The sequence below is a fragment of the Rhinoderma darwinii genome, chromosome 5, assembly GCF_050947455.1.
Source record: "Rhinoderma darwinii isolate aRhiDar2 chromosome 5, aRhiDar2.hap1, whole genome shotgun sequence".
Classification (NCBI taxonomy): Eukaryota; Metazoa; Chordata; class Amphibia; order Anura; family Rhinodermatidae; genus Rhinoderma; species Rhinoderma darwinii.
Window position 1 is genome coordinate 248,257,420 of NC_134691.1, and position 12,919 is coordinate 248,270,338.

A 12,919-nucleotide genomic window follows, 5' to 3' on the forward strand; every position below is an offset into this window, starting at 1 on the left:
GCAGGCCTATACAAGGATCCCATTGGTGTTGAAAAGTAGCTTTGTTCCTCGCGGGATCAGGGCCTAGGTGAGTATAACGTTTCTGTTTTATTTGTTAAGGGGGAACTGTCTACAATGGGGGCTGTGTGACACTGTCTACAAGGGGGGGACGGGGGCTGTATGACGCTTTATACAAGGGGGAAGTGGGGGCTGTATGGCACTGTCTACAAGGGGGAAGTGGGGGGCTGTCTGCAAGGGGGAGGTGGTGAGCTGTATGGCGCTGTCTGCAAGGGGGAGGTTAGGGGCTGTATGGCACTGTCTGCAAGGGGGAGGTTAGGGGCTGTATGGCACTGTCTGCAAGGGGGAGGTTAGGGGCTGTATGGCACTGTCTGCAAGGGGGAGGTAAGGGGCTGTATGACACTATCTACAAGGGGGAGGTTGGGGCTGTATGGCACTATTTACAGGGGTGCTGCATGGAAGAATCTACAGGGGGCACTACCTACAAGGGGGGCTTTGTGTGGCACCCAGTGGAGGGGAGAGGAGACATTATACTGTTGGGGGGCACTAAGGGGAGATTATACATTGTGGCAGCCACTAAGGGGATATTATACTGTGTAGGTGCACTACAGGGGCAATATAGTGCGTGTGTGTGTGTGACGTAGGGGGCATTATACAGTGTGCGCACACTTAAGAGGACAAAATACTGTGTCCTTAAAGAGGTTATAATATATTTTATTATTAAATATTATTATTAATATTATTATACTGTATGGAGCAGTTATGGGGGAACTATACTGCGTGGGGGGAAATATACTGTGTGGGGGAAATATACTATGTGGGCGCACTTGGGGGACATTATACTCTGTGGGGGGCACTAAAGGGCATTATATTGTGTGGGGGGCACTATAAAGCCATTATACTGTCAGGGGGCACTAAAAAGGGCCCTGACTATAGCTAGCTTTATATTATATAAGTTTTATTGTATTGTGAGTGATATATTAAACACGAATATAAAATGTGAGTTCAACTTTAGTCTACAATGTCCTGCATTAGTCTATACTACTGCATATGCAGATTAGCAGAGACAAGAAGGTATGGCCATAGTTTTGCCGCTCTCACCCTTCAACTGTGTTAAATTTTTAAGTCAGATTAAATAGATTGAACTTTTTTACATGTGAAAGGAGTTGTTTCTGTACCATATGCATAGATTTCTGCTAAATATGCCATTCTTATTTTACTTGGTCACAAATGGTGCAAATCAGAAAAGAGCAATATTATTTGTAGATTATTGATTTGATCATAATATATAATCTCCAGAATATGTGATCAAGTTATATAAATATACACAACACCATAAAATCATGGGCAGTCCATAATAATAAGAATTGATGCATCCGTGATGTTTTTGAAGGTTATTGTGATTGTATTTATCACCAGAAGCAGTTTAAACGTAAAGTGTTAATCATTTTTCACATTTTAAATCTGCAAAAATAGTTATATATTTCTAACAGATTCTGTTATTTGAAATAATATAATATTTTACAATCAAAGTTTGCCCCAGTAGGGGGGCAGTGTAGTATTAGTGTAGCAATTGTGTCTCACACAATAAGCACCATGTCATGGCTGGCATACATGTACTCCAGTATTTTGTTCTAAAAATTGTACATTTTTAATAAATTTGACGCATTTTAAAACTTTTTCTCAGCCACTATCCTTTTTAAAACTGTCAAACAGAATAAATTTTGTGCACACCATGGATCCATTTTTCTTAGTAATTCTCCCTCAATGTGGCAGTATATATTAAACAGTAAGGGTATGTTCACACGACAGCGTCCGTAACGGCTGAAATTACGGGGATGTTTCCGCCTAAAAACATCCCCGTAATTTCAGCTGTAACGGCATGTGCAGGCGCTTGAACGCCGCGTCCATTACGGACGTAATTGGCGCTGCTATTCATTGGAGTCAATGAATAACGGCTCCAATTATGGCCAAAGAAGTGACAGGTCACTTCTTTGACGCGGGCGTCTATTTACGCGCCGTCATTTGACAGCGGCGCGTAAATATACGCCTCGTGTGAACAGACAAACGTCTGCCCATTGCTTTCAATGGGCAGATGTTTGTCAACGCTATTGAGGCGCTATTTTCGGACGTAATTCGGGGCAAAAACGCCCGAATTACGTCCGTAATTGGTGCGTGTGAACATACCCTAAATAGGAAGACTCCCTACCTATAAGGGTATGTGCACACAACCAATTTTCAGACGTAATGGAGGTGTTTTACGCCCCGAATTACGCCTGAAAAGACGGCTCCAATACGTCGGCAAACATCTGCCCATTGCTTGCAATGGGTCTTACGATGTTCTGTGCAGACGAGCTGTTATTTTACGTGTCGCTGTCAAAAGACGGTGCGTAAAATTACACCCGCATCACAGAAGTTCAGGGCACTTCTTGGGACGTAATTGGAGCCGTTATTCATTGACTCCAATGAAAACTGGCTCCAATTACGTCCGTAAAAGACGCCGCGAAAAAACGCGTTCACTTGTAAAAACTTCTGAAATTCAGGAGCTGTTTTCTCCTGAAAACAGCCCCGTAATTTCAGACGTATTTGGCGTTGTCGTGTGAACATACCCTTAGACCTGGTTCTCACATTAAATAAAAAATCAATATCAAATTATTATAGAATAATTTTTATAATAATATCAACTTTTTTCTATGGATTCTTATTATTATTTTGGGTCTAGTCAAATTATATTTTTCATGAATGTGTTTCATTCATATTAATGTAGGCAGCAGAGCATTCACTTTCTATACACCGTGTTCCAAATTATTATGCACATTGGATTTAAGTGTCATAAACATTTAATTATTAGTTTTTCAATTAAACTCATGGATGGTATTGTGTCTGAGGCTGGGTTCACACGACGTATTATGCCTCGATTTACGCCTGAAAATACGGCTCCAATACGTCGGCAAACATCTGCCCATTCATTTGAATGGGTTTGCCGACGTACTGTGCCGACGACCTGTAATTTACGCTTCGTCGTTTGACAGCTGTCAAACGACGACGCGTAAAATGACTGCCTCGTCAAAGAAGTACAGGACACTTCTTTGGACGTTTTTGGAGCCGTTTTCTCATAGACTCCAATGAAAACTCCAAAAACGGACGTAAAAAACGCAGTGAAAACGCCGCGAAAAACGCAAGTTGCTCAAAAAACGTCTGAAAATCAGGGGCTGTTTTCCCTTGAAAACAGCTCCATATTTTCAGACTTTTTTGGTCACTACGTGTGCACATACCCTTAGGCTGGGTTCACACGACCTATTTTCAGACGTAAACGAGGCGTATTATGCCTCGTTTTACGTCTGAAAATAGGGCTACAATACATCGGCAAACATCTGCCCATTCATTTGAATGGGTTTGCCGTCGTACTGTGCAGACAACCTGTCATTTACGCGTCGTCGTTTGACAGCTGTCAGACGACGAAGCGTAAAAATACAGCCTCGTCAAAAGAAGTGCAGGACACTTCTTTCAGACGTAATTTGAGCCGTTCTTCATTGAACTCAATGAAGAGCAGCTCAAAATTTACGGCTGTCAGAGAAGCCTCGCAAAATGCGAGGAGGAGCATTTACGACTGAAACGAGGCAGCTGTTTTCTCCTGAAAACAGTCTTTCTTTTCAGACGTAAATGCCTGCTATCGTGTGCACATACCCAAAGGCACAATGAGGAAGGTTTCTGCCAGACAAATTAATAGGATTAGGAGAGCAGCTGCTAAAATGCCACTGCAAAGCAGCAAACAGGTATTTGAAGCCGCTGGTGCCTCTGGAGTCCCGCAAACCTCAAGGTGTAGGATCCTCCAGAGGTTTGCAAGTGTGCATAAAGCTATTATTCGGCCACCCCTAAACAATGCTCACAAGCAGAAACGGTTGCAGTGGTATCAGAAATACATGAAGACTAATTTTCAAACCGTGTTATTTACTGATGAGTGCCGTGCAACCCTGGATGGTCCAGATGGATGGAGTAGTGAATGGTTGGTGAATGGCCACCATGTCCCAACAAGGCTGCGACGTCAGCAAGGAAGTGGCGGAGTCATGTTTTGGGCTGGAGTCATGGGGAGAGAGCTGGTAGGCCCCTTTAGTGTCCCTGACGGTGTGAAAATTACCTCTGCAAAGTACATAGAGTTTATGACTGACCACTTTCTTCCGTGGTACAAAAAGATGAACCGTGCCTTTCGCAGCAAAATTATCTTCATGCATGACAATGCACCATCTCATGCTGCAAAGAATACATCTGTCATTGGCTGCTATGGGCATAAAAGGAGAGAAACTCATGGTGTGGCCCCCATGTTCCCCTGACCTCAACCCTATTGAGAACCTTTGGAGCATCCTCAAGCAAAATATCTATGAGGGTGGGAGGCAGTTCACATCAAAACAGAATCTCTGGGAGGCTATTCTGACATCCTGCAAAGATATTCAAGCAGAAACTGTCCAAATACTCACAAATTCAATGGACGCAAGAATTGTGAAGGTGATATCAAAGAAGGGGTCCTATGTTAACATGTAACTTGGCCGGTTAAGTTTTTTTTTGATTGAAAGAGCTTTTGATTTCTGTAAGTATGACCTCCTGATGCTGCAAATTACCATTTTAGTTCTCTTTACAACCTTTAAAATGTTTTGATCTCTGTTGTGCATAATAATTTGAAACAGTGCATTTTGAGTTTTTTACTTCTAAAAAAAAAATCTGTTATCATTATGAGATTTGTTCAATAAAATTTGGATTATACTCCAACGGTTGACGGCTTGAAGATTATATTGACTGTCATTTGCATCGACTATTTAGGAAAATCAGCGAAAAATAACATTTGCATAATTTGGAACCCGGTGTATGTTGAAAATTATGCATCCCATACAAATACAGATAATCCCGCCAATCTGATTCTTAAGGGTGGGAACACACAACGTAGACACTGAAGATTTTCCTCAACTGAGTCATTGCGGAAAATACGCAGTTTTTACAGTACCAACAGTGTGGGTGAGATTCCAACAAATCTCGTCCGCACACTGCGGTAAATATCTGCCGAAAACACTGCACATAAATTAACCTGTGGTGCGGTTACTTCAACCGCACAATGTCAATTAATTCTGCAGATACGCAACTCTTCTGTTGCGGGTTTACCCATTGAATTCAATGGGGCACTTAAACCCACAACAAAGCAGTGTGTGTTGCGACATTTGCGGCGGAATCACCGCGATGCTCCACAAAAATCGCAAGTTAAAAAAATAATAATAATGTTGTACTTACCCAGAGTTCCTTGCTTCTTCTCCAGTTCGGCCTTCCTGAATGACGTTGCAGGCCATGTGACCACTGCAGCCAATCACAGGCTGCAGAGTCACATGGCCTGCAACATTATCCCAGGAGGCCGGACTACGTGCCGAGAAGAGGGAGGGGGTAAGTATGAACAGGGTTTTTTTCCAGCGCCGCTTCGCAGCGGAAATTCCGCCGTAAAAACGCATCACAATGTGGTGCTATTTTCCGAACAGCATTCCCTGCGGTGTTCAGGGCGAATACACTGCGCAGCCTAATGTTCACACAGAGTTTTTTGCAGGCGGAATTTCTGCCTCAAAATTCCGTTTGGAAGTTTGAGGCAGATTTTCCTCTCCCTGCACGCCGATTTTCGCGGCATTTTTCGCCCGCGGCCATTGAGAGCCGTGGGCATAAAACGCAGCGAAATACGCTTTCTCTGTCTCCAATTGAAGTCAATGGGAGGTCAGAGGCGGAGATGCCCGAAGATAGGGCATGTCGCTTTTATCTCCCACAAGGCGGTTTTACTGCTCGCGGGAGAAAACCGCCCCCGCCTCCTATTGAGATCAACGGGAGGCATTTTCGGGCCGTTTTTGACAAGTTTTTGGGCGCGGTTTCCACGTCAAAAAACTCAGTGTGAACATAGTTGCAGTGTATCTGCACTGAATATGTTGTGTCTGTTCCTACCCTAAAGGGTAAAATCACGTTTATTGGAGCAAAAATCTCTGTAAATTTATTTAAAAAATATAATCTTGAGCTATCGAAGGATTACCAAATCATTAGTTGAAATAAGGAGAAATCTTATTATAGCTGGCATGACTTGATGAACGCTTGAAATAATTTTCACTGATTATCTGAACAGCCATAAAGGAAAAAATAACCTACAGGTAAAAGCTGGGAACAATCCAGTTTTTACCAACTTCCCAATGACTTAAAGGGGTTTTCCAGCTTCTGACAACTGATGACCTGTGGGAGTTCGACACCCGGAGCCCGCACAGATCAGCTGGTCCGGTGCCACCGTGCACCGGAGGTACATGCCGGGAGCAGTTGGCTCCGGTCACGGAATAGCGGCCGAGCTGCAGTACTGCAGCTCTGCTCCTATTCAAGTGAATAGCAGCAGACCTGCAATTCTGCAACACGGCCGCTATGCTATGTATGCCGCACCGATGACATACTGATGACCTATTCAGTGGATAGGTCATCTGTTGTCAGAAGGTTCACAAACCCTTTAATGACATTGGTTATTATTAGCTATAGCACCTGTACAGACATGTGGTTTGAACTGCCCCATTCAATGGCTCCCTCTAGTGGATCCTGTAATATTTAGCAGAGGTAGTATTTATCCATGCATAAGACTGTGCACTTTATAACATCACTTTGAGCAAGTGCATAGAGTGTCATGTATTGAATTGGATTCAATGTCGTAAAAAAGTTCTTGCATATTGAACTTTTAAAATGTTACTATTGATGAATGTAGAACATATATGAAATATAAATATATTTTTCACATGAAGCATTTACGAATATGACTAGTAATCTGTGTAGCATTCTTTTGCCAATGTGTATATTTTAGGCTGGGTTCACACCTGCGTCGCTGCTTTCCGTTGTTGTGCTCCGTCAGAAGAGCAGAACAAGGGAAAACCCGAAGCGACAGTTCCATTGTTCCACATACACCACTGGCAGCCGATTGTGTTAGCGAAGTGTCAGGATTCTGAATAAACATCACGTCCTGGCTGGAGGAAATGTATATTCATTGTCAGGACACTGCAGTAACATTAATGTGTATGTGGCTGCACATAGCGATATAGCTATATCGCTATGTGCTGTGTAAATGAATGGGGAGAATTCTATGACCCTGATTGATCACTGATTGGTCAGCGTCATACACTTCTCTCCACAACGCCCACTTGGCCAAAAAGTAAAACACGCCCAGTTCTTCATCAAGAAACTTATTAGCATAAAGATAATATAGGTCATAACTCCGTCAAAAATGATCGTTTTTCTAAATAAAAACCACTGCTGTAATCTACATTACAGTGCCGATCACATCATGTACAATATAGGCCACTTATAATGTGGTGACAGAGCCTCTTTAACCCCTTAATGACCGCCGATACGTCTTTTTACGGCGGTCATTAGTGAGCTTTATTCTAGAGCGCCGCCAAACTACGTCGCTGCATTAGAATAAAGTAAACAGAGCAGGGAGCCGTGAAATCTACCTGCTCTTAGCTGCCAGAAGCAGCTGAGGGCTGGGGGCGTCCCTGCTCTGCCGGGTGAGATCGATATTAGTATCGATCTCACCTGTTTAACCCTTCAGATGCGGTGCACAATAGCGAGCACCGCATCTGAATGGTTTTGGAGAGAGGGAGGGAGCTCCCTCTCATCTCACTGACACCCGGCGATAAAATCGCCGAGTGTCTGTGTCTTCTATGGCAGCCGGGGGTCTAATAAAGACCCCCAGGTCTGCCTGCAGCGAATGCCTGCTAGATCATGCCGCAGGCATGACCTAGCAGATGCCTGTCCGTTTTAAACGGACAGGCAGTAATACACTGCAATACAAAAGTATTGCAGTGTATTATAATAGCGATCGGTGGATAGGGAAGTCCCCTAGTGGGACTAGTAAAAAAGTAAAAAAAGTTTAATAAAGTTAATTAAAAAAAAAAGTGAAAAAAAAAAAAATGAAAAACCCAGCTTTTCCCCTTACAAAATGCTTTACTATTAAAAAAAACTACAATAAAGCAAAAAAGTTACACATATTTGGTATCGCCGCGTCCGTAACGACCCCGACTATAAAGCTGTTACATTATTTAACCCGCACTGTGAACGCCGTAAAAAATAAAATAAAAAACAATGGAAAAATTGCTGTTTTCTGTTAATCCTGACTTAAAAAAAATGTGATAGAAAGTGATCAAAAAGTCGCATCTACTCTCAAATGGTACCAATAAAAACTGCAAGTCGTCCCGCAAAAAACAAGACCTTATACAGCTATGCCGACGCAAAAATAAAAAAGTTACAGCTCTTCGAATGTGACAATGGAAAAATCTAAAAAATGGCTTGGACATTAGGGCCCAGAATGCCAGCAGGGGGAAGGGGTTAAAAGGCATAATAATAATAATTAATAATAAAAATCTGGAGTTGTGTATTTTTAATGAATCCTTACACTTTTGTACTTCCAGGTTATATGTCCATCCAGATTCACCATTTACTGGGGAGCAATTGCTAAAGCAAATGGTTTCTTTTGAGAAAGTCAAGCTCACAAACAATGAACTGGACCAACATGGCCATGTAAGTGTGAACATTTCTGAGCACTAAGACCAAGGTCACATTCAGTGCAGACACCAAAATAACATCAGCACCATCACAGAAGATTGCATTACTCATCTAACCACAAGTGCTGGGACAGATAAAAAAAAAATGGAGAGGATAGCGCCATTCACATGTGTGATATGATTAGAGGAAGAAGCACCGACAGCTTTACAAGCAGCCGAGATAATTCTGTGTCTTTGATAATTGTCAAACATTCAGCACATCTTTAGAATTTTCAGCGTAAACATTTAAAACTATTGCAACTATTTCCCCAGTTGGAATCTCATTCCTGATAAAAAATTCTTTATTGTTCATACACAAGGAGTAATTTTTAAAGCTTCAGCATTATGCACACAAAATGTAATTTCTTGTATAACTTCATTAGTACAACAAAGGGCAATATGTCGGTCATATGGGGACAGATTTTGTTGCACATGGAGTCAACACTTGCATCCAGGGCAATCTGAAACAGTGGATGAAGTTGCAGCCAGTAGTAGGGGGGAGTTGAAAATCAAATTGATTTATGCAGCAGGTATTGAATTCAGTGGATGCTGTATAAAGAAGGATTCACACGCGGCGTAAGTTTACACACAGATGTATCCGCAGTGAATCTGCGCAAAATCATCATGTTTTACATGCAGATTTTGATACGGATAGTTCATAGACCTTTGCGGATTTCACCCTTTGTAAAACAATCAGATTTTGATACGGATTAGCTGCGGACAAATCCGTGGTGTAAAATGATGCTACATACGAATCCACCTTCAAGCTGTATGCAGTAAATTCTCCCTAGTGGTGGCTGCTTGCAAATGCAGAACTTTACAAAAAAACAGTATGTAAGCATAACTTAATGTATCTTTCAAGCTTTTTATTAATTCTTGTCAGTGGATACAATACGGTTATCCTATTGTTTTATATTTATAGGCATTTTTATTTTTTTTCAGTGAAATTAAATCTATTTGAGCAATTCTTAAGGGCCGAGTAAACGAGCATCGTTTAACGAGACAGCTCGTTGATGGGCGCTCGTTTGCTTCTTTCACAAGGAGCTATGTATGGGGACAAGTGTCCGTTAATACGATCGCTTGTCCCCATACATTTCTATCATGTCATCAGCGCATCTCCCAGAGTTATGCTGCCGACAACCATAAGATTTTATGCTGCCTAAAAGATACGATCAGCCGATGAATAATTGCTTGCACGTTCATGGGCTGATCGTTGCCCTGTTTACACAGGGCAATTATCAGGAACGAGTGTTTTGTGAACACTCGTTGGCCCTTTTACACCGGCCAGTTATCGGGCATTTACTTCAATTTAATGATATGATATCTTCTAAAAGAAGCTGTTTAGCTGATTCCATTATATAGTATAGTTATTAAATGTTGGTTCTGTTGACTGTATAATACTGTGTATAAATATAGGGCTCCAAATGTTTTGATGCTCCATCTTTAATAGGAATTATATTTACGGTACACAGAGACATGTAATGGCTGAGATTCAGCTTTTCCATTATTCATCTTATGATGTTTTAATTCAGATCATCTTGAACTCCATGCACAAGTACCAGCCAAGGGTACACATAATCAAGAAAAAGGATCACACGGCATCTCTGCTGAATCTGAAATCAGAAGAATTCAGGACGTTTATCTTTCCTGAAACCGTCTTTACCGCTGTTACCGCCTATCAAAACCAATTGGTAAGCCCATCCTCCCATACAAAGGAGGTATTTTGTCCCATTAGGACAGTCTATATCTATGTGCCCTATTAGAACACCTGGATGTTATAGAGGTTTCCCACTCGTAACCCTATTAGCCAGCACATAGAGACACTGCAAAGAGTGGACATGTATTACATGGTCGCCTATTCCCTGTAAGATGGAAATACACATTAAATATTTGATGGTGCATCCCACTGACTAAGGCTGGTCATACATTTCAGATAGCTCCAAATAAACCATATGGTAGAGAAGCAGCAGAACCAAGAAATTGAAGGATTCAAGTATGGCAAAAATTGGAAGTCCTTCACTCCCAATATCCAAAACAGTATATTCAGTAATCAAAAATGTATTGTGCCCAAGTAGTCATACAGAAGAAAAACAGCAATGTTTCAACCCTTTGTAGTGATCGGGGCTTGGAAAGGCTTGAGAAAGACCCAAGCACTACTACAGGTTGAAACATTGCTCTTTTTCTTCTGTTTGACTACAATAAATGTTTGAATACTGAATTAGATGCTGTTGTCTCTACTGCTATTTTACATTTCAGATAGCTTCCTTGATTCCCCTATACACAGGCACGCTCGGCAAACATTCCCAACTGTTCTCTCACCCATCATCTGCTGTCAGGGGAGCATCGGGACAATGCCATACACATTGGATAGTCAGGTGGTCCCGCCATAATCGGGGGGTTCGGCCAAGATACCTCTAATACAGTGAAGGAAATAAGTATTTGATCCCTTGCTGATTTTGTAAGTTTGTCCACTGTCAAAGACATGAACAGTCAAGAATTTTTAGGCTAGGTTAATTTTACCAGTGAGAGATAGATTATATATAAAAAAAAAAAAAAAAGAAAATCACATAGTCAAAATTATATATATTTATTTGCATTGTGCACAGAGAAATAAGTATTTGATCCCTTTGGCAAACAAGACTTAATACTTGGTGGCAAAACCCTTGTTGGCAAGCACAGCAGTCAGACATTTTTTGTAGTTGATGATGAGGTTTGCACACATGTTAGATGGAATTTTGGCCCACTCCTCTTTGCAGATCATCTGTAAATCATTAAGATTTCGAGGCTGTCGCTTGGCAACTCGGATCTTCAGCTCCCTCCATAAGTTTTCGACGGGATTAAGGTCTGGAGACTGGCTAGGCCACTCCATGACCTTAATGTGCTTCTTTTTGAGCCACTCCTTTGTTGCCTTGGCTGTATGTTTCGGGTCATTGTCGTGCTGGAAGACCCAGCCACGAGCCATTTTTAATGTCCTGGTGGAGGGAAGGAGGTTGTCACTCAGGATTTGACGGTACATGGCTCCATCCATTCTCCCATTGATGCGGTGAAGTAGTCCTGTGCCCTTAGCAGAGAAACACCCCCAAAACATAATGATTCCCCCCATAGACACTCAGCAGTCAGTTACACGCTCAACCCCCACCCCCCCTGCTGTATAATAAATACTGAAATACTGAGGGCTCTATGGGGGATGGGGGGGGGTTATTCCCCGCTTCATAGTGTTCTCTGGAGTCACTTAGATGGTTAGAACCCCCCATTCAGTATAATCCCCCCCTTCCCATAGAGCCCTCACTAGTTACTAATATATTGCAAGGGGAAGTCAAATTGTCTGACTGCTGGGGCTCTATAGGGGGGGTCTGAGCGACTAACTTCTGGGGGCTCTATGGGGGCTATCCCCCCCCACAGAGATGTCAGAATCAGACACTCAGACCTCCCTATAGAGCCCACAGCAGTCAGTGAGACAACCTCACCTCCCCTTGCAATATAATCCCCCCCATACAGCCCTCAGTTTTCCCATAAGGGAAATGTATGACGTATCCACCTGTTTTTGCTCTCGCTGCCTCCTGGCCACATCCTGATTACATGGTCGGGAGTTACGAAAACAGCGTAGCTTGCTGAGCTACGCTGTTTCCGTAAGTCCCATAAAACTGAATGAAAGTTATGGAAGCAGCATCGCTCGCAGACTAACACCGATCACTAAAACTAGGCGGCAGAAGCACTCGTGCGAGCGCTGAGCCGCTTGGTTTCTGTTTCCGGAAAGCCAAGTAGTTTGTGTACGGGCTCATAGAAAGTCAATGAGCCGTACACCGCTACTTTGGCTTTCCGGAAAAAGCCGAACAGAAACGAAGTGGCTCAGCGCTTGCATGAGCGCTTCTGCCTCTTAGTTTTAGCGATCGGTGGGGGTCTCAGCACCCGGACCCCAACCATGAAAAGTTCTGACATGTCACTATGACATGTCAGAAGTTTGTTAAACATTTACTTACCCTTTAAAAGGAGGTGTTACAATTTGATGTGTTAAAGACTATGTAAACCTTGAAAAAAGTTTTTTTTAAAAATAAAATAGTGTATGGTGTTTGGTGCAACCTTTCTAAATACTTATTAAAAATTTTGACTTTTTGAGATACAACTGCTTTATACCCTGAATGCTAAAATCTGCATCCGTCAGGTCAGTGGCACTGACGGGTACAGTGTCAGCGAGTGTGGGGGGGGGTTGAATTGCGTGTGAGGGGGAAGGAGGGGGCCCAAGTTGTGTCAACAGCCCAGGGCCCATGGTACACTTAATCCGCCACTGAACCCAATACATAAGATGTTTCTTATTTCCTATGATGAAGTCATGTCAA

General features: G+C 42.4%; 1 protein-coding gene across 2 annotated transcripts in view; it reads left to right on the forward strand.

Annotated features, from left to right (window-relative positions):
• Positions 1 to 12,919, forward strand: part of TBX20 (T-box transcription factor 20) — a 60,195-nt gene that overhangs the window by 18,099 nt on the left and 29,177 nt on the right. For both annotated transcript variants that reach the window (XM_075828562.1, XM_075828563.1), the window contains exons 4-5: positions 8,451 to 8,559; positions 10,115 to 10,273. In XM_075828562.1, coding sequence (XP_075684677.1) covers positions 8,451 to 8,559; positions 10,115 to 10,273 — 268 coding nt within the window. The remainder of the gene's footprint in view (positions 1 to 8,450; positions 8,560 to 10,114; positions 10,274 to 12,919) is intronic.